The sequence below is a fragment of the Clarias gariepinus genome, chromosome 28, assembly GCF_024256425.1.
Source record: "Clarias gariepinus isolate MV-2021 ecotype Netherlands chromosome 28, CGAR_prim_01v2, whole genome shotgun sequence".
NCBI lineage: Eukaryota > Metazoa > Chordata > Actinopteri > Siluriformes > Clariidae > Clarias > Clarias gariepinus.
Window position 1 is genome coordinate 6,553,455 of NC_071127.1, and position 20,828 is coordinate 6,574,282.

The following is a 20,828-nucleotide window of genomic DNA, read 5'->3' on the forward strand; positions in this document are numbered from 1 at the left end:
ACAAATGCAAGAAGAGATTTAATTCTTTGCTTGCAGTAAAGAACATCCATCGCCCTCTGCTGGACAAAATCAAAGACCACATCAGTCTCAGAGAAGATTTGTTCCATTGTTGTATCTGCAATGATGTTCACAAATGTCTGCAGGAGGCCATCATAATTGTTTGCCACAGTGCTCACTATCCGTGATGTGAAATTCCATCGAGTAGGAGCGTTTCTGGGCAACCTTGAACAGCCTGCAGACTTCAGAAAAGATGTTCTCTTTGTGGATTTTGAAAAAAATGTGGCAAATCCAGAGAGTGATGCAAAAAAAGATTCTGCACTTAGGCAAGCATTTAGCCCCCTGTGACAGCACCAGATTCAGCCTGTGTGCATAGCAATGCACAAACATTGCACTGGGGGCTATTGCTTTCACTTTGGCCTGCAGACCATTAAGATCTGAAGCCATGACAGCAGCCCCATCATAGGTCTGTGCCACAAGCTTATCCTTAAAATTGTAGCCCTGCATGTTCTTATTTAATATTTCAAAAATGGACTTGGCATCTCGCCCCCCAGAAACATCAACAAATCCAATAAAGTGTTCCTGAATTTTACCTGCCTTATCCACATAGCGAACAATGACAGAGAGTCGGGCACTACAGTTGTTTCATTCACCTGCCATCCAAAAAAGGGAGCACCTGAATTTCATCTCTGATCTGATCAGAAATAATGGCTGCAAGAGCAGAGATCAAGTCATTTTGAATAGTATGGGACATACCAGAAAACACAGTTGAGGACTCGAATTGTGTGGACAGGACAGAGTCATATTTAGCTAATGTTTCTGCAAACTCCCTGTAATTTCCCTTGTTGGATGATTTACTACTCTCATCATATCCCCTAAATGACAGCTCCTGCCAGCCTAGCAAGGATGTTACATTAATAAGGCGGTTTAGGAAGGCCCTGTTTTGTTTGACTGTTTCGTTATGTTTAGCCACTTGAATGCGAGCACCTTCATTTATTGCATGCTCAACCCTGATCCTTCCCATGCAACTTAATCTTGCACATGCACTCACATGTTCATTGCTCTTTTCATGTCTTTTATATGCCCTGTCAAAGTTAGACAGATCATCAAACCCCACCTTTGACCAAACAACACATCCGTGAGATCAAGAGGCATGGCCAGCAGTACATTTTATTTGTCACAGCACTTCCAGTCAGCCAGCTAACTTTGTCATACCAGGAGAGCTGAAAAGACCTGTTATTTTTTCCTATCTTTTGCACTAAATCAATCTTATTGTTGATCTGCCCTGCTGTTTAATTCTAAGTTTTTCTTCGTAAGGAACACTTTTAAATGGCTTCGCCAAAATCAGGTCGACAATATTAGCACTGTCTGCCATCGTGTGCAGTTTCACCCACGACACCAGCCTAGCCTACCATATGAATGAATGAATGAACGATCTAAAAAAAATTAAACTCTGTAAAAGTAAAACAAGGAATGTGGTGTATAATTGTGTGAAATGTATGATGAAAATCAAGCAATTTCGCCAAGCAAATATAAAGAAATAGGTTGCAGAAGTTTTTATTTCGACTGAACTTGAGAAATCCGCGATGGGACTGAGTGCGAATAGCTTCAGCGATTTCTTATAGTACAAAATCACTGTCAGTCAAAAGGAGATGCAATCTTTTGACAGACCCTCCAATCATCACGCAGAAGCTCGGAGTCCAGGCCAGCCCACTCCTCATTTGCGGGACGCTGAGCGTCCGTGGTTGGGACATAATCGCAGCGTTTATCCAATGACCGTCTTGTTTCAAAGCACTGAAAAAAAAAGCGTTCAAAGCAACCGCATTGAAGTCAATGGACGCTGGGCTTCAACGACCTGCTATATCTAACTGATTCTGAACGAACTCATCTTTCAAATGAACGTTTTCTAACGCATTTTTAGTCAATAAAATGTTAATACAATAGTACATAATTTGACCATTTATTTTGTGACATTATAGGGAAAGCTGAGCTTCCCTTGCAGTCTTAAAGAAATCGCCACTGGTGAATGCATATACACGTCAACCATATTCAGTTTTAGAGCATCTTTGTAGTGACAATGTTTAGATTTACCTGTAAAACTGTCTCCAGAGGAGTGTTTTGAGAGCAGATGGTGCGTTTCCAGTTTTTGCTATTTCCCCTTCCCGAAAATCTCTCAAAGTCATTAAGAGTAAACCAGTGGTCCTGACACAGAATACACTCCTCCCCTACAAGAGGAAAAAAACTTTTAATGTCTAATATAAATAAACTATAAGGGAAGCATGATAGCTTAGTGGTTAGCATTTTTAAAATCTATATTTCAAATGACAATTGAAATTTTTCAGCTTTACTAACACACAATGTCTTACATATGGCACAAAAATTATGTTCCCATCCAGGTTGTAGCCTTTTATCTGCCCTACGTATCTAGGCAGAGACTACAGGCCTCCCCTTACCCTGCTCAGGATAAATGGTGTAGATACTGTAGCTGATGGATTGATTATTTATAAAAGCAAATTGCAAATTGCTTCTGCACAGCTCAATTACACTTGTTCCCTTGTACACTCAATGCTGCGTAAAAACGCATTGGGAAACATCTTGTCATGTTGCCGGTTGTGAAGCATGTGTGTATCAAACACGCCAAATTTTTGGCTTATATAACCTCGGTCGGGTGACGTCATCTGATAAGATGCACCTGCAGGTTATAAATAGGAGTGAACCGGAAACATTCCTCAGATTTTTGTCTTTACCTAGTTGTGTGCGTGTCTGTGTCTAACCAGCAAAATAAGTGTATTACTCTTCGATTAAGTGCTACGCGCGCCTCGCATTCCTTGAGAAGCTTCGAGCTGCCAAGCATTCCTGGGGCTTAAACTCATGCATCCGGCAGAGCTGTGAGAGACGGATTTAAAAACTCCTTTCTTTTGCGTTCTCATCGGATCGGAAAATTCCTCTGTCCGCTCTCAAGCGCGCCCTGGCGCTTCTTGTGAATGGGCAAGGATAAACATCCTCTCTTCCTTCCGCGGAGATGGTAATTCAATTCAATTCAGTTCAATTCAATTTTATTTGTATAGCGCTTTTAACGATTTACATTATCACAAAGCAGCTTTACACAATTAAAAGAATTAAGTTTGTATGAAATGTGAGTGTGTATGAATCAAAATTATATGATTGTCCCTGATGAGCAAGCCTAGGACGACGGCGACAGTGGCAAGGAAAAACTCCCTGAGATGGTAATAGGAAGAAACCTTGAGAGGAACCAGACTCAACAGGGAACCCATCCTCATCTGGGTGAAAACAGATAGCAGGGATTGATGTGCATAATAATATGCGAGACTGGAAGTTCAATATAAGAGGAGATGTGTAAGATTAAAGTCCAGTTTGTTCCTGGAGGCTCAGGTAGACTGTGAAAAATTTCAGTCCTGAACTATTGAGCGACTGAAGTCACAGGTCCTCAGAGAACAGCTGTCTGCATCAGTCGAGGACAGGACCACCTTCATGGAAAAGTGGAACCAACCCCAGTCACCACTCGCATTCCAGGCAGACCACCCGGGGGCATCCATGTGATGAAGTCTCCAACCAAAAGCAGGACTCCAGGATGAGTTAGAGTGGTCCAGCGGGCAGAGGGGGTCTGGATCACTGGCAGCTCAGGAGCGACATGTATAGCTCGACAGAGAGATAGATAGAGGAAAAAGGAGAGAGGGAGAGAGAGAGGGGAGAGAGCAGAAAAGGAGAGAGCAAAGAGATGGAGAAATAACAGTTAGGTATGGTCACAGTCGAACAATGTAAAAAGTGAATGTATATTTAGTGCAGAGTGCAAGCAGAGACTCCGCAGGACTAACTATAACTAAAAAGGGAGAGCCAGAAGGAAATACAAACATGAGGGCTTCCAGAGATGTAAGGCAACCAATCACCTCACCGTCAACAAACCTGAGTGATCAATGAGAGTGGGGAAGACAGCATTCAAACATACCAGTTCACCTAAAACTCTACGTCCATGAGTCCCCCAGATCTGCTCCTTTACCTAAGGCTAATCTATTTATAAAAATGCTTGGCTAAATAAATAGGTTTTTAGCCTGGACTTAAACACTGAGACTGTGTCTGAGTCCCGAACACTATTTGGAAGACTATTCCATAACTTTGGGGCTTTGTAAGAAAAAGCTCTGCCCCCTGCTGTAGTTTAAATAATACGCGGTACTGACAAGCAGCCTGCATCCTTTGATCAAAGTAGGCGTGGCGGATTGTAAGACACTAGCAGTTCACTCAGATACTGCGGCGCGAGACCATTTAATGCTTTATACGTCAAGAGTAGTATTTTAAAATCGATGCGAAATTTCACAGGAAGCCAATGCAATGTAGATAAGATAGGGGTGATGTGCTCATATCTTCTGGTTCGAGTGAGGACTCTCGCTGCTGCATTCTGGACTAATTGAAGCTTGTTTAAGCACCTAGTTGAACAACCAGACAGTAAGGCGTTACAATAATCCAACCTAGACGTGATAAAAGCATGAACTAGTTTTTCTGCATCGTTTAGTGACAATATATTTCTTATCTTGGCAATATTTCTGAGGTGAAAGAATGCTATCCTGGTAATATTATCTACATGTGCTTCAAATGAAAGGCTTGAATCTATAATCACACCGAGGTCTTTTACTGTTGCACTTGATGGAACAGAAAGGCCATTTAAAATCACAGTGTGATCAGAAAGCTTACTTCTAGCTGCTTGTGGTCCTATGACTAGAACTTCTGTCTTATCAGGATTAAGCAGAAGGAAATTAATTAACATCCAATCTCTTATGTCCTGCACACATTGCTCAACTTTAGTAAGCTGTTTTTTCTCATCTGGTTTTGCTGAAACGTATACTTGTGTGTCATCAGCATAACAATGAAAACTAATACCATGTTTACGAATTATGTTGCCTAGAGGAAGCATGTAAAGGAAAAAAAGCAGTGGGCCTAAAACAGAACCCTGTGGAACACCAAACTCAACTTGAGAACATGAGGAATGGTCACCATCTAAATCTACAAACTGATAACGATCTGTCAAATAGGATCTGAGCCATAAGAGGGCCGTTCCCTTAATTCCTACTACATTTTCTAATCTGTGAAGGAGAATATTATGATCAATAGTGTCAAAAGCTGCACTGAGGTTGGGTAACACAAGTATAGTGACACAACCCTGATCAGAGGCCACTAGGAGGTCATTTACTACTTTAACGAGTGCTGTCTCTGTGCTGTGATAAGGCCTAAATCCTGACTGATACAATTCATGTATGCTATTCCTATTTAGATATGAACATAGCTGTTGTGATACTACCTTTTCCAGAATTTTAGAAATAAACAGGAGGTTTGATATCGGCCTGTAATTGGAAAGCTGACAGGGGTCAAGGTCAGGTTTTTTTAATAGTGGTTTAATAACTGCTAATTTAAGGGATTTAGGAACACACCCACTGCTGAGTGAACAGTTAATTACTTTTAACAGGGGTTCTGTTATTGCTGGAACTATCTGCTTGAGAAAATGTGTCGGTATAGGATCTAATTCATAGGTTGACGATTTTGAAGAGGAGATGAGTAAAATTAGTTCACTCGCTTCAAGGGGAGTAAAGTATTCTAGGTTCTGATGTGATGTGATTAATTTATCATCTGTATCACTTAAATTGTCTGGTAATAGCCTCTAAACACATTAAAAAAATAAATCAATAAAAAAATTATAAAAACCCATAGACGACAGGTTCTGACTGGTGGCCGGGGGTGGAGCCTCAACGACGCTCTCTCTCCTTTTCTTAGCAATCTCCATATGAGTTAACCCTTTCATGGAGTAAGCTGTATTCATCCCGTGTTTTCCTGCCATCAACTTATTTATTTATTTAAATATAGTTGAGGTAGAAGCGCGGGGTTATAAGATGACACCCAAATAGAAGAGACGCTTCCAGGCTATCTTTCACCTGGGACATCATCCTTCCTGAAAAGCTATTAATTCCTTTCAAGCTGTGTAGACTTTTTATCTTCCCTGTAGGGAAAAGCTTTTCAGGCAGCAGGTCAGGTTGGTGCTCCATTGCACACCATGGCGATTTTGCACGCCTACCAGACTGACCTGCTGAGAGACTTGGGTACTGTCAGGGCTCTTCAAGGTAGGGCGTATTGGAATTACGCCGGGCCACAGACTTGTCTCTTCGTGCAACAAAGCAGACAGCTCGTGCTATCGGCCGTTTTATGGCTACGATGGTTTCCGCAGAGAGGCACTTGTGGTTGAATCTCAGGGGCATCAAGGAGAAGGATCGTGCATTCCTCCTTGATGCCACCATCTCGCCTTCCGGCCTACTTGACGATGTCATTGACTCGGTCGCCACTAGGTTCATGAGGCAAAGTTATTTAACAAGCCTTCAGGAAATTCCTTCCCCGCCGTGCTCAAGAGTCGGGACTGTCGACCACCCAGTCTCGACCAGATCTGACTGTTGCGAGGCGTGAAACACACAAGGAGAGTGTTTTTGAGCCTGGCACCCCCTTGTAAGATTGGGGTGCGTCATGCAATCCGCCTCAAAAGAAGTCAGACTGGCATATTGTCTTCTTCACAAAGAAGCCCTGAGGTTCATGTGCCCAGGACTGTGGGGGAGGCCCCCCAATGGGGAGAGGCACACAGAATTACTTTCAAAGAATGAAGTGTTCTCCCTGGCACCCCCAGGAGATCGGTGTTCTTGCTCCGTCACCACTGGTGTTTCGGGCAATACCAGTCTCCAATAAAATGTTAGTTCTTCATTTTTTTCCTGCCATGTTTCACGATGCCGAACATCTAACATCCCCCCGTTTAACCAAGCTGCCAAGACTTTGCCCCTTTCTGAGAAACTGGCAGCATGGAAGCTACTGCCAAGTATATCTCCTTGGGTACTAAGCACTGTAGAGAGAAACTACAGGATTCAGTTCTCACATTACTCTCCGCGTTTCAATGGCGTGGTCTCCACTTCCATTAAAACCGGAAAGTGCGCATCTGCTCACAGAAGTTGCTGGGAAATGGGGCCATGTAACATGTTCCCCTACCAGACAGAGAGTCAGGCTACTACAGTCGGTATTTCTTGGTTCCCAAAAGGGCTGGGGGGCTGCATCCAATTTTTAGATTTTGCGGGCTTTACCGCTATCTAAAAATAAATCAATAGAAATATTGCCACAACACAGGAGGTTCCTGAGGTTCGCTTTCGGGGGCGAAGCTTACCAGTGTCGGGTCCTTCCATTTGGTCTAGCTCTCTCACCCGCACATACAAAAAATACATGGATGTAGTTCTGGCTCTTACGACTCCAGAGCATCCGTATTTGAATTACATGACTGGCTGGCCCAGTCTCAGTAGCTAGATCTTCGACATCAGCATGTCGTCCTAGCTCATCTTTGTTTCTTAGGATTGAGACCCAACGCCATGAAAGCAAGCTCTTTTCTGTTCAGAGGACAACATATTTGGATGTCATATGGGATTCAAGCGTAAGCGGGCACAGCTGTCTCCCACTCGTGTCGAATCCATTCTCAACACCCTCAAGGAAATCAAGCTAGACCAGAAAGTGACCATCACTTTCAGAGATCTTAGCTCTCATGGCAGCTGTATCCACAGTGACACCTTTGGGCCTTCTGCACATAAGAGCATTTCAGTTGTGGCTAAGAACCAGGGGATTTCACTCTAGGGCCAATCCCCAATAAGGGCTACGCGCCAGGTGCTTCGTACCCTTCCTATGTGCTTCAGACCCCGGTTTCTGACTCTGGGTCCCACTCTAAGTTCGTCTTGTCATCGCAGATGCTAACGACAGACGCTTTCCTCGTGGGCTGGAGTGCGGTCTTAGATGACTGTCCAGCCCAAGGGAGCTGGAGAGGCCATCTTCTCGCACGGCACATCAATTGCCTCAAAACGATGGCTTTATTTCTGGCCCTAAAGCACTTCCTCCAGCAGTTGAGACTACCATGTCCTAGTGCAGGTGGACAACACTATGGCAGTCTCATATACTAATCGCCAGGGCGGACTGTGCTCGCGCCGCTAAATAGCTAGCGCACCAGGTTCCTGTCCCTCAGGGCGATTTACATTCTGGGAAAATTTCATGCAGCAGAGGTGGACCTCTTTGCCTCGCAAGATCAGCAAATGTCCCCTTTACTATTCTCTGACTCTTCCAGCCCCTGGGTCTGGACGCCTTGGCGAATTGTTTCAGTGCTGGGGTTTGCAGGAAAATTTGTGCCCCCTTGTTGAACCACTAGAGTCAGCGCCTCAGGTTTCTGACCCTCAAGATGGTTTTTCTAAATGGCCGTTACCTCTCTAAGAGGATCGGAAATCTGTCAGTCTCCCCATCCTACCTAGACTTTGCCCCTGGGCTAGTCAGGGCCATTTTGCATCCTCACTAACTATCTTTCGAAAGTTCCATTCCCAACATGCACCCTATTGTTTTTAAAGCCTTCTGTCCTCCGCCTTTACAGCTTTGGAGCAGGAGAGACTTCACTCACTGTGTCCAGTACGTGCTCTTCAAATTTACATCCACTGCATCAGCCAGTGGCGTAAGTCAGAGCAGCTTTTACATGTTTTGGGGCCGCAAGCTGCATGAGAGATGCTATTGCACTTTCCTATGAGGCTCGTGGGCTCACTTCGCCTCTAGGAATCAGGGCTCATTCAACCAAGGGAATCGCCCCTATCTATTGCACTAGCAAAAGGTATTCCCTTGCAGCAAATGTGTGACGCAGAGGGTTGGTTCTCTCCGCACACATTTGCCAATATGCATCCTGTTGTTTTGAAGCCTTCTGTCCTCTGCCTTTACAGTTTCGGAGCAGGAGAGACTTCACTTACTGTGTCCAGTACATGCTCTTCAGATTTATGTCCACTGCATTAGCCAGTGGCATAAGTCAGAGCAGCTTTTACATGTTTTGGGGCCGCAAGCTGCGTGAGAGATGCTATTGCCCTCTCCTATGAGGCAGGTGGGCTCACTTTGCCTCTAGGAATCAGGGCTCATTCAACCAGGGGGATTGCCTCATCTTTTGCACTAGCAGAAGGTATTCCCCTGCAGCAAGTGTGTGACGCAGAGGGTTGGTTCTCTCCGCACACATTTGCCAATATGCACCCTATTGTTTTTAAAGCCTTCTGTCCTCCGCCTTTACAGCTTCGGAGCAGGAGAGACTTCACTTACTGTGTCCAGTACGTGCTCTTCAGATTTACGTCCACCGCATCAGCTAGTGGCGTAAGTCAGAGCAGCTTTTACATGGTCTGGGGCCGCAACCAGGGGGCGACCGCCACTACATTGGGCTATTGCCCTCTTCTATGAGGGGCATGGGCTCACTTCGCCTCTAGGAATCAGGGCTCATTCAACCAGGGGGATCACCTCATCTATTGCACTAGCAAGAGGTAGTTCCCTGCAGCAAGTGTTTGACACGGAGGGTTGTCCTCTCCACACAGATTTGTTACATTTATAGTCTGGATGTTTATGCTACTCCGGGCTCACGGGTCCTCGAGTCAGCTACCCAGACATAGTTCTAAGACCTTCTCGGCCTTGTGCGCACACGCTACACAACCTTGGAGTCCAGACACTTGCAGTGCGGCGGCGTTGGCACTCTCGTTCCCATAGCGTTTTCACGCAGCATCAAGTGTTGCCTTTGAAAGGGAACGTCTCGGGTTACTTTGCTGTAACCCTGTTCCCTGAAAAGGCGGGAACGAGATGCTGCGTCCCAATGCCGCACTGCTTACGTGACCGGACGTCCGTTCAGACAAATCAATCTGAGGAATGTTTCCGGTTCACTCCTATTTATAACCTGCAGGTGCTTCTTATCAGATGACGTCACCCGACTGAGGTTATATAAGCCAAAAATTTGGCGTGTTTGATACACACATGCTTCACAACCAGCAACATGACAAGATGTTTCCCATAGCGTTTTCACGCAGCATCTCATTCCCGTCTTTTCAGGGAACAGGGTTACAGCAAAATAACCCGAGACGTTTTCCTTTTTGCTTTTATTCGACATTTTCTATACTCATTTGGATCTGATTGACTTTGATTAGAGGAATAGGCATCGTAAACACATCTACTATAACACATTGACATGCATGCTGAATCTCATGCTTATACTGACACTTTATAGTACTCATGAACCTTATGATAACACAAACTGGCAATGACAAAAATCTATGCATATTTGTAGTTTATCATGCAATTTTGTTTATTTAAAAGAATTTTTTTAGTATTTTTCTAGTACTTTTTTAAAATGATTATTAATTGTAATTTTCTGAATAATAATATAATAAATATTTCTTTAAGATTGGTAATGATATGTAAATTATATAGGTGTACCTCTGGCAAGCTTGTCTGCATGGAGTGTGCCCTCTTTATCTCCACAGGTAACAGAAAGAGTTTTATCTAATGTCGGAATATCCTCCTTCTTTTCTATCTTTATTGAAAGCTCCTCAAGAGAGACAATTAAGCAGAACAAAATTTTAATATTTTAAAGTATGTTACTCTTATGTTAAGCGTTCAGTTTATTTAGCAACTTTGGTTTAAATATTGACACAAGGCTCTCATTTAATGCTTGTGTATAGACTATTTAGTGTTTAGTTTCTATTTAGTTACTCTCAGAAAAAAAAAAGATATCAGAAATATGACTGTGATGGATTGGTACCATGTCCAAAGTGTACCACACCTTTGCCCTAAGTCTCATGGGATAGGCTCCAGGCCGCTGCAACCCTGTATACGGTATAAAGCAAGATGGTTGAGACAATAACCCTATTCAGACGGGACTAGTTTTCCAATAAACGTTTGAGTTTGAATTTTTTTCAGACGACGTCTGTCATTTTATGTATGCATTCGGACGGGACTAACATCTCCGTGTTTATTATGGAGGTAGGAGTGTCTGTGTTTTACATGTGGGCGTTGCACAAGATCACATGTCCACATCTACATCCATTATTGGTGCGCAAACTTGAATACCGGCACGCTAGTGATAGTACGGTAGTTCACGTTGACCAAAACACAAATGAAAACGCGTTTTAAAAAAAATAAAAATTGGCAATCACAGACATTCGATTCGGGCGGGATTAGAGAGGACCTCCGAGTTTGCTGAAAAACAGTAGGTAATTTGCTCTGGAATTTTTACAAAGGTCGTGTGAGAGAAAGACAGACGTGGCAGATTCGGACGGGAATCACAAAGTATGTCTGTGAAACAGAAATTTCTCTAACGACCCCCTGTAAAACTAGTCCCGTCCGAATCTGGCTAATGAGAGATTTAAAGTATGATGTTATTACATAATACAGAAAAATGAGGTCATGCTTTTTATCTCTAGCTGGACGTTCCAGTATGTACATAAACAAACAACTTCAACAACTACTGTAAGAGCCATGGAGGCCAATGGCAACCATTGGAGACCCGTAGTAGGACCCCCAGTCAACACTCATACGCATTTACACATTACATGCAATTTGGAAAGCCCAATTAGCCTAATCTGCCTAATGTCTTTGGACTGTGGGAGGAAACCAGAGAACCTGAAGGAAACCCACCAAGCATGAGGAAAACATGCAAACTACATGCACACAGACCCGGTGAGGGAATTTAACCTGGAAGCTGGAGGTGCAAGAGTACAGTGCTAAACACTAAGTACCTTGCTGTCCTAAACAATCTCTAGTTAACTAACTACTTAACTAACCACATGGTATTAAAATGAAAATGTTACTGTATGAATGCATAGACATAATACTGACAAGATGCAACTTATCCTAACAAATAATAATAATAATAATAATAAAATAATAAAATAATATGTAAATAATGTAGGTGTACCTCTGACAAGCTTGTCTGGATAGTGTGTGCCCTCTTCAGCCGCACAGGTAACAGGGAATTTTTTGTCCAAATATCCTCCTTCTCCTCTCTCTTTATTGGTAGGGCTGTAAGAGAGAGGGAGAATATTAACCAAATTACGTTCAGTTAATAAAATAGCATTTAAATATTTAATATTATATTTAAACTTTTAGATTTTAAATATGTAATATTCTATGCATGTTCTATATTTTCTATTCTGTACATATTGTGCAGTGTTCAGTGGAGCTAAAGTCAGGGCTACTGGCAGGACACACAGGTTCTTCCACTCCAACCATTGCACACCATGTCTCCATGGATCTTGCATTCTCATGCTTAAACAGGTTTGGACCTCTAAGTTTAAGTGTCGGAAACTGTAATTCAATAACACAAAAAGATATTTTATCCAACTGCGTGTTTCAAATATGGTGCTGACAGAGTTGGGAGGAGACCACATATGATAGTGTGATAGTCAGTTGTATGCATATTGTGGTATAAATTCTTAGTATAATATTTTCATTATGTTTTTTTGGTATGATGTGGTTTGAAAACACACAACATATTGTGGCGTGGGTGGGGTTGGACTAGTAACCATCATGCTTTGCGGTAGGGGTTGTTAGGTGTTCACCCTGTCAAGGAGAGGTGTTCGGGTTAGTGGCTTCGGCCATGGTGTGTGTGTGAGTCAGAAGTGTGTCCTGTTATTCTGTGTTTAGTGACTGTTTGACTGTGTGGTTTATGCTGTTTTGTGCCGTGATGAATAAAGTACTCCCAGCCATTTGCATTGGGCAGCAAGGAAGCTCACTCGTCTCTCCAAGTCCCTTTGTAGCAGTGAAAAACGCTACAATTGGTGTCAGAAATGGGATGGAGAGTAACGGGTTAGAGCGCACCCCGGAGCAAGCTACAGCTCCGTGCGCCGTCAGCCGACCTGCAGCTGCACCTGCCGTCCTACAATGGCGCTGTTGAGCCCCACGCGTTCATCGCCCAGGTGGAGCTAGCCACCGGCTTTGCGGGCTGGTCCCCGAGCCACTGGGGGCGTTCGCCATGGACTTGAGATCTCTCGCACGCCGGGGCTACCCGGAATTCGGGCCCGTCCAGCAGAAAGAGCTAGCTCGCCGTGCGTTCCTGCGGGGAATTCGGCCGTTGCGGCTTTGCGAGCACATCCGGTTAGCAGCACCGGCTTCCCTGTTTGAGGCGCTACGCGAAGCCGAGCGTGCCGAGGCCATCATGGCAGAACACCGCGGCGAAAGAGGCCGCTCGGTAGGTGAACCTAGCCGGGGACAGGGCTACCCATCGCGGCTAGGCCTCGACTCAGCATCCGAAATTCCGGGACGACGCCGAGGCCAAGGACCGCCGGACTACCGCTGCAACGTTCTCAGGCCTTAGGACAGCGTACCCCAGCAGCCGTTACAACTAGCTGCGGGGAAGCTGCCTCTCACAGCAGTCTCTGTTTCCCCAACTGCCGGGCCCAATTTCCGGTCAGGACGCGTAGGAAATCGCGCGGGCGTCTACGTGAACTGTTGCCTGGACAACGTTTCGCTACGGGCGCTCGTGGACACCGCTCTACAGTTTCGCTGCTGCGCTGGGGAGTATTAGAACAGGGTGAGCGCGGTTGTATGCTGCCGGCCCCAGCCTTGACCATTCGCACGGTGTTGGGGAGCTATTTGGAGATACGGGCCTGTCGCACTGTGCGAATACAAGTAGGTGCAATCAGTTTTTCTCATCCCTTCTTTGTGGCAAACATTGAGGATGATTGTATCTTGGGGTTGGACATTTTGGAAAGGTGGGGTGCGGTACTGAATCTCGCTGACGGAACGTTACGTGGTAACTTCGGGTTAGCCAGGTTGCTAGTTCCCAAAGCGCAGCCGGACGTGTTAGTAGCGCGCACCAGGGGGGGCGGAACTTCCGGTGGACGCGCCATGTAAACATCCGGTAGCAGACCAAGCGAGAATAATGGCCGAGCTTATGCAGCGTAGCAGCTAAGTCAGACACAGACCGACACAGTGAAGTCCCTTTTACACGAGTTCGCGGACATTTTCGCGGTAGATGAGCGCGAGTGCACACATACCAATCTAGTGCAGCACACGATTGATACGGGTAACGCAGCTCCTGTTCGATTACATCCGAGACGCCTACACTTAGCTAAACGAGCTATCGCCGAGCAGAAGCTGCGTGAGATGGCCGACTCGGGCGTCATAGAGCCAGCGTCCGGACTGTGGTCTTCACCGGTTGTGTTGGTGCGTAAAAAGGACGAATCGTGGCGGTTTTGTGTCGATTACCGGCGGTTGAATGAGGTAACGCGCAAAGATTCTTATCCGTTGCCGCGAATAGATGATGGGCTGGAACATGTTGCGGGCTCGGCGTGGTTTAGCTCGTTAGATCTGCATAGCGGGTACTGGCAAGTAGAGCTCGCTCCGGAGGCGCGACCTAAAACTGCGTTCTCAATCGGGCAAGGGCTATGGCAATTCCGGCGCATGCCGTTCGGCCTATGTAACGCTCCAGCTACGTTCGAACGGTTGATGGAGGAAGTGTTGGCCGACATTCCTCGCAATCGTTGTGTCGTTTACCTGGACGATTTACTGGTGCACGGCAAGGAGTTTGAGGTCGCGCTAGCTAACCTACGGGAGGTATTTTTGGCTATCCGGCGGGCGAACTTGCGGCTCAACCCGAAAAAGTGCCAGCTGTTGCGGCAAGAGACCGTGTTTCTGGGACACGTGATTAACGCTCAAGGGATTGCCACCGATCCAGCCAAAATTGCTGCGGTACAGAATTGGCCTGAACCGTTAAACGTGTCGCAACTACGCACCTTCCTCGGGTTAGCCTCGTACTATCTGATATTCAAATCAATTCAATATTATTTATGAACACTTTCAACAATAATTTTTTCAAAGCAGCATTGCGAAATTATGAAAATGTGTATGAGCCAGTTAAAACACGTATAGAATGATAAACAAATGCATCAATGATAAACAAAAGGAACCTCTTTTTACACTGGTTTGTTCCCATTAAAAGATTGATTTAGTTATATAAAATATATTAATTTAATAAATTAAAATTTTAATTTTATTTGTCACATACACATTTATACACAGTATGATATGAAGTAAAATGCTTATATGACCTACACTTACCTAAAGGATTATTAGGAACACCTGTTCAATTTCTCATTAATGCAATTATCCAATCAACCAATCACATGGCAGTTGCTTCAATGGATTTAGGGGTGTGGTCCTGGTCAAGACAATCTCCTGAACTCCAAACTGAATGTCAGAATGGGAAACAAAGGTGATTTAAGCAATTTTGAGCGTGGCATGGTTTTTGGTGCCAGACGGGCCAATCTGAGTATTTCACAATCTGCTCAGTTACTGGAATTTTCACGCACAACCGTTTTTAGGGTTTACAAAGTATGGTGTGAAAAGGGAAAAACATCCAGTATGCGGTAGCTCTGTGGGCGAAAATGCCTTGTTGATGCTAGAGGTGAGTGGGCCGACTGATTCAAGCTGATAGAAGAGCAACTTTGACTGAAATAACCATTTGTTACAAACCGGGGTATGTAGCAAAGCATTTGTGAAGCCACAACACGCACAACCTTGAGGCGGATGGGCTACAACAGCAGAAGACCCCACCGGGTACCACTCATCTTCACTAAAAATAGCAAAAAGAGGCTACAATTTGCTCACCAAAATTGGAAAGTTGAAGACTGGAAAAATGTTGCCTGGTCTGATGAGTCATGATTTCTGTTGAGACATTCAAATGGTAGAGTCAGAATTTGGCGTAAACAGAATGAGAACATCATGCCTTGTTACCACTGTGCAGGCTGGTGGTGGTGGTGTAATGGAGTGGGGGATGTTTTCTTGGCACACATTAGGCTCCTTAGTGCCAATTGGGCATTGTTTAAATGCCACGGGCTACCTAAGCATTGTTTCTGACCATGGCCATCCCTTTATGACCACCATGTACCCATCCTCGGATGGCTACTTCCAGCAGGATAATACACTATGTCACAAAGCTCGAATCATTTCAAATTGGTTTCTTGAACATGACAATGGGTTCACTGTACTAAAATGGCCCCCACAATTACCAGATCTCATTCCAATAGAGCATCTTTGGGATGTGGTGGAACGGGAGCTTCATGCCCTGGATGTGCATCCCACAAATCTCCATCAACTGCAAGATGCTATGCTATCAATATGGGCCAACACTTCTAAATGCTTTCAGCACCTTGTTGAATCAATGCCACATAGAATTAAGGCAGTTCTAAAGGCGAAAGGGGGTCAAACACCGTATTAGTATGGTGTTCCTAATAGTCCTTTAGGTGAGTGTATGATGACCTAAAATTCTTAAAATAAGAGTTTTCAATAAGAATATACAGTAAAGTATAAAATAAGAGATTTTTTTTACAAATGTGAAATAAATAAACATATAGAAAAACATTTTGCTGTAACACAATTAAAAATGTACATTATGTAAAAATAATCAAATAAAAAAACTGTCATATAGAAGTGGCATATATAAACCAAGTCCTGTCATGAACAAGACAATGTGCAGAATGGGCAGAATAATGTGCAATGTCACTGTTTAAAGTTCAAAGGAGTGCAAAATTTGCAAATGTGTGTTAATATGTAATGGGTAATATGCATTGTCATGGTTAATGAAATTGTTTTGTGTGAGAAAGCAGTCAGAGTGTTTAGTTCTATGTGGTGTTGTGGTTCAGAGTCTGTATAGCCTACATGAAGAAGCTTCTCCTTGGTCTCTCTGTGTTGGACTTAGGGTCCTGACTGCTACAGCGGAAATAATCCATTGCTGGAGTGGCTGAGGTCCTCCTTAATCTTCCTGGCCTTGGTCCAGCACCACTTACTGTAGATTGAGCGCAGATCAGGAAGCTTGGTATGGATGATACTCTCAGCTGATTGCACAACCCTCTGTAGAGCTCATCTGTCCTGCATGGTGCCGTTCCCAAACCAGGTTGTGATGTTTCCTTTCAGTATGGTCTCTATGGTGCAGAAATAATAGTTCCTAAGCACCTTAGAGGGTAGTCTAAAGTCTTTCAAACATCTGAGGTGGTAAAGACACTGCCGGGCCTTTTTCACCACAGTGTTGATGTGACAGGACCATGACAGGCCATGTGTGATGTGAACACCAGGGTATCTGAAGCTGTCCATTCCCTCCACTGGGCTCTCGTTGATCATGGGGGTCTGGGATTTCCCCTCTTGCTCTGTACTTAAGTAGACTATCAGCTCCTTTGTCTTGCTGACATTTTCTGTGGCCCCATTTCCCCAGATTCCTAATCTCCTCCAGGTAGACCATCACATCATTGTCAGAGATGGTGACATCTCTGAACTGTAGTCGACAAAGACATTTTAACATTATTCCCCCTCCTAGTGTCCAGGTGAGTAAGTGATGTATGAAGGAGGTGAGAGATGGCATTGTCTGTTGAGCAGTTTATAAGGTATATGCAAACGGTAGTGGATCCAGTGTGTCAGGAAGTGAAAAAATGATGAAGTCTCTGACCAGCCGCTAAAAGCATTTCATTACTACTGAGGTGAGGGCTACAGGACGCTAGTCATTGGGGGAAGCAGGAGGTGGTTTCTTTTGGAGAGAAACAATAATGGAATCTTTGAAGCATGTGGGAATTACCAATTGGGATAGGCAAAGGTTAAATATTTCTGTGAACAAAAGTGCTAGATGTCGATGGTCTGCGCAGCCTTTGATGACTCTACCAGGGATGCCAACTGGTCTTGCTGCGAATTTTCACAGTCCTAAAGGCTCTCCGAACTGTTAACGTTTCTGGTATTCCCATCATCTTGATGTCTTCAGCCATTAGCATCACTAGCATTGTTAGTATAGTTGGCTTTGCTAGTTTTATTAGCATTGAAGCTGCAGTCTCAAAATGTGTGTAGGTGTTCAGCTCGTCTGCCATAAACAAGTCCACATTCGTTATACTGTACCAAATGTTGGTGTTTTATATTTCATTATTGTATTCCTGCCAAGGGCTGCACGGTGGTGTAGTGGTGAGCATTGTCACCTTGCACCTCCAGGGTCCATGTTCCATTCCCGGCCAGGCTCAATTCCGTCTCTGTGTGCATGGAGTTTGCATGTTTTCCTCGTGCTTTGTGGGTTTCCTTCAGGTACTCCGGTTTCCTCCCACATTCCAAAGACATGTAGGTAAGGTAAATTGACGTTTCCAAATTGCCCGTAGTGTGTGTGAATGGGTGTGTAAGTGTGTGTATGTGTGTGCCCTGCGATGGATTGGCACCCTGTCCAAAATGTGTCCTGCCTTGTGTCCTAAGCCTCCTGGGATAGGCTCCAGGTCCCCACGACCCTGAATACAGGATAAAGCGGTATAGAAGATGAGTGAGTGAGTGAGTATTCCTGCCACAAGCTCCTAGAGTTGTGACTCTAGTTTCCACCTGTAGCAATCCTTAGCGTCCTTCCTTTCCATCCTTCACTGCTTTTCATACATTGTATGATGCAGCGTTGTATTAGTCCATGTCACCCGATGCATTATAGGCGGCAGTGCGAGATCTCAGAGCGTCATGGATAGTTTTATCCACCTCCGGCTTCTGATTGGGAAACATTCTGATGGTCATTCTTTGCATTGTATCATCCGCTAGTGTCCGAATAAATCCCACAACTGCTTTCGTAAACACATTGATGTCATTAGGTTTGCACCAGAACATGTCCCAGTCTGCATTATTGAGTGCATCTTGTAGAGTGGTCCATCCAGCAAGTTCCTGCTTGAACCTTTGTTTATATTTTGGCATAAGGAAAATTGCGGCATGATCGGATTTTCCAAATAGGAGGCAAGATTGTGCCCTGTAGCTGTCTTTGGCTGTAGTGTAACAATGATCCAGTGTCCTTTAGCCCCTGGTTGGGTACAGTAGGTGATGTGCTGATAAAAATTCGGCAATGCATGTTAAAGGTCAGCGCTGTTAAAATCCCCTGCTACAATTAGCGCAGCCTCACAGAATTGTGTCTGGTGCTGTTTGAGAGCCACACATACAGTTTGCTTAAGGCAGTGTTCATGTCCGCTTGTGGTGGAATATAAACGGTGCTGATTATAACCGATGTAAACTCCAGAGGAAGACAAAAAGGGGCAACATTTGATCGCTAATAGTTACAGGTTTGGGGCGCAGGAGCATGTAAAAAGAATCAAAACTTACACCGTATTCCCTTGAGTTCCCCGATTTCCATGTTCTGTCCATACGGTGAACTGAGAAGAACTGAGCTGGGTGGATGGCATGGTCTGGTTCAGCTGGGTTCAGCCATTTCTTGTTGAAGCTGAGGTTATTGCAGTCCTGAATGTCTCTCTGGAACTTTACCCTGTCCCTGAAATCATCAAGCTTGTTTTTCAGTGACTAGACACTGGCAAGCATGGACTCTCAGCTTGTTCATGAGAACGGCTCATTTTCTCCAGGGCCGCCTTAGCCTAGATATTTTCGTGCTGCTATTTTGTTTACAAATGAAAGTAAACTGCACTGCACATATAGGTTTTCCTAATAATATCAGTAATACTCATTAATAAACACAGATCAGACACTAACATATACACTTTACACCCTATGATACACAACATTTATAGCAAAGTTATGCGATGGAAATGAAACCAATATATGACTTTTTTTTTTTTTTAAAGGAATATTATAAAATAGGCTTTTTTTGTTTTCTTGCCTGGTAGAGGTCCTCAGTTATTAGGTCTTGGTCGTGGAGCTGATTAAGGAAGGTTAAGGGTTTATGGATGTTAGAGGCGATTGCTGTTTTCTTGCGGTGAAAAAAGCTAATCATCACAGGCAAGGGTACCAACTCCAACAGAAGATCAATTTGATCGCTGTCCATCTTTCTTTTTTGCACAATTAAACAGTATTTACATATATGAGTTATTAAATGTACAGTGATATAAAATAATGTACTGTACAGCTATGCAAGACACATAACAAATAGGCCCATCTATATCTTAGTCAGTGTTAATTTTTAGTGAAATACATTATTTAGACAAAATTTCAAACTTAGTGCTTGTGATAGCAATAACAATTGTCTAGTGTTAACTGATAAACAGTTATACATCTTCTGTTTGAGAAACCTTGAAAGAGAGACAGCCAGCCAGTCAGAGATGAAAGAGAGAGTAAAATGAACTATAGCTAGCAAAGTAGGATAGAGAATAAAATAGAATAGAATAGAATAGAATAGAATAGAATAGAATAAGCAAACTAAATTAAAATGCAAAATGCAATACTTACTGCTAACAGAGTTATCAGAAAGCATCTCATAACTAACAGGACTATCAGAAAGCATCCCGTGGCTAAAATTGCTATAAGGACGTATCTGTTTGTGTGACTCCTCTTCTTGTCTTACACAATAACCTTTCCTTCTCTGTACAGAATGACGCACACACACACACACACACACACACACACACAAACAGAAACACCGGCTTACTGACACTTGGCTGCATGCACAAACTAACGGACTTACTACTTTAAAGTAAAAATAAATAAATTTAACCTGCACTTTGAAAAGAATCGTGACAGAGCAGTTTGTGTGTGTGTGTGTGTGTGTGTGTGTGTGAAAGAGAAGGCAAGAGGAGGAGGGGTGTGTGTGAGTGGAGAAGAGAGGAGGAGGAGGTGTCCAATAACGCACGGCCATAATAACTCACATAACAGCACGCTGACACTGAGAGAGATGGAGAAAATGGATCTTTAACCTCTCTAATGAGACTTTATTTTGATTTAACCACACACACACGTGTTATAATAAACAGTACACATGTGCTGTACACAAACACACATAGAAACACAAAATAAAAGATGTTTTACATGCACACACGTAGTTACAGTGTTATAGTAAACAGTACATGCGTGCACGGATGTTGATTATACCACTAAGAGATGCGCACTAAGACCGAGCTGGGGAGACGATTACCCACAATTTCGCAGCACAAGAGAGAGAAAAACCATTGGCTCAGTTGTGATCATGTGACTAACATGATCAAAACTTGAAGCGTATGCGTGATAAATGATACTCGGTACTCGTAAACCAAGACTTTTTT

The 20,828-nt window shown here is 43.9% G+C and overlaps 1 protein-coding gene across 1 annotated transcript in view; it reads right to left on the minus strand.

The window, feature by feature from the left end:
• LOC128515600 (nuclear body protein SP140-like protein) overlaps positions 1 to 20,828 on the minus strand; it is a 47,134-nt gene that overhangs the window by 10,506 nt on the left and 15,800 nt on the right. The window contains exons 4-5 of the mRNA XM_053489685.1: positions 10,291 to 10,402; positions 2,089 to 2,222 (exon numbers count right to left, since the gene is read on the minus strand). Of these exons, the coding sequence (XP_053345660.1) occupies positions 2,089 to 2,222; positions 10,291 to 10,402 (246 nt within the window). The remainder of the gene's footprint in view (positions 1 to 2,088; positions 2,223 to 10,290; positions 10,403 to 20,828) is intronic.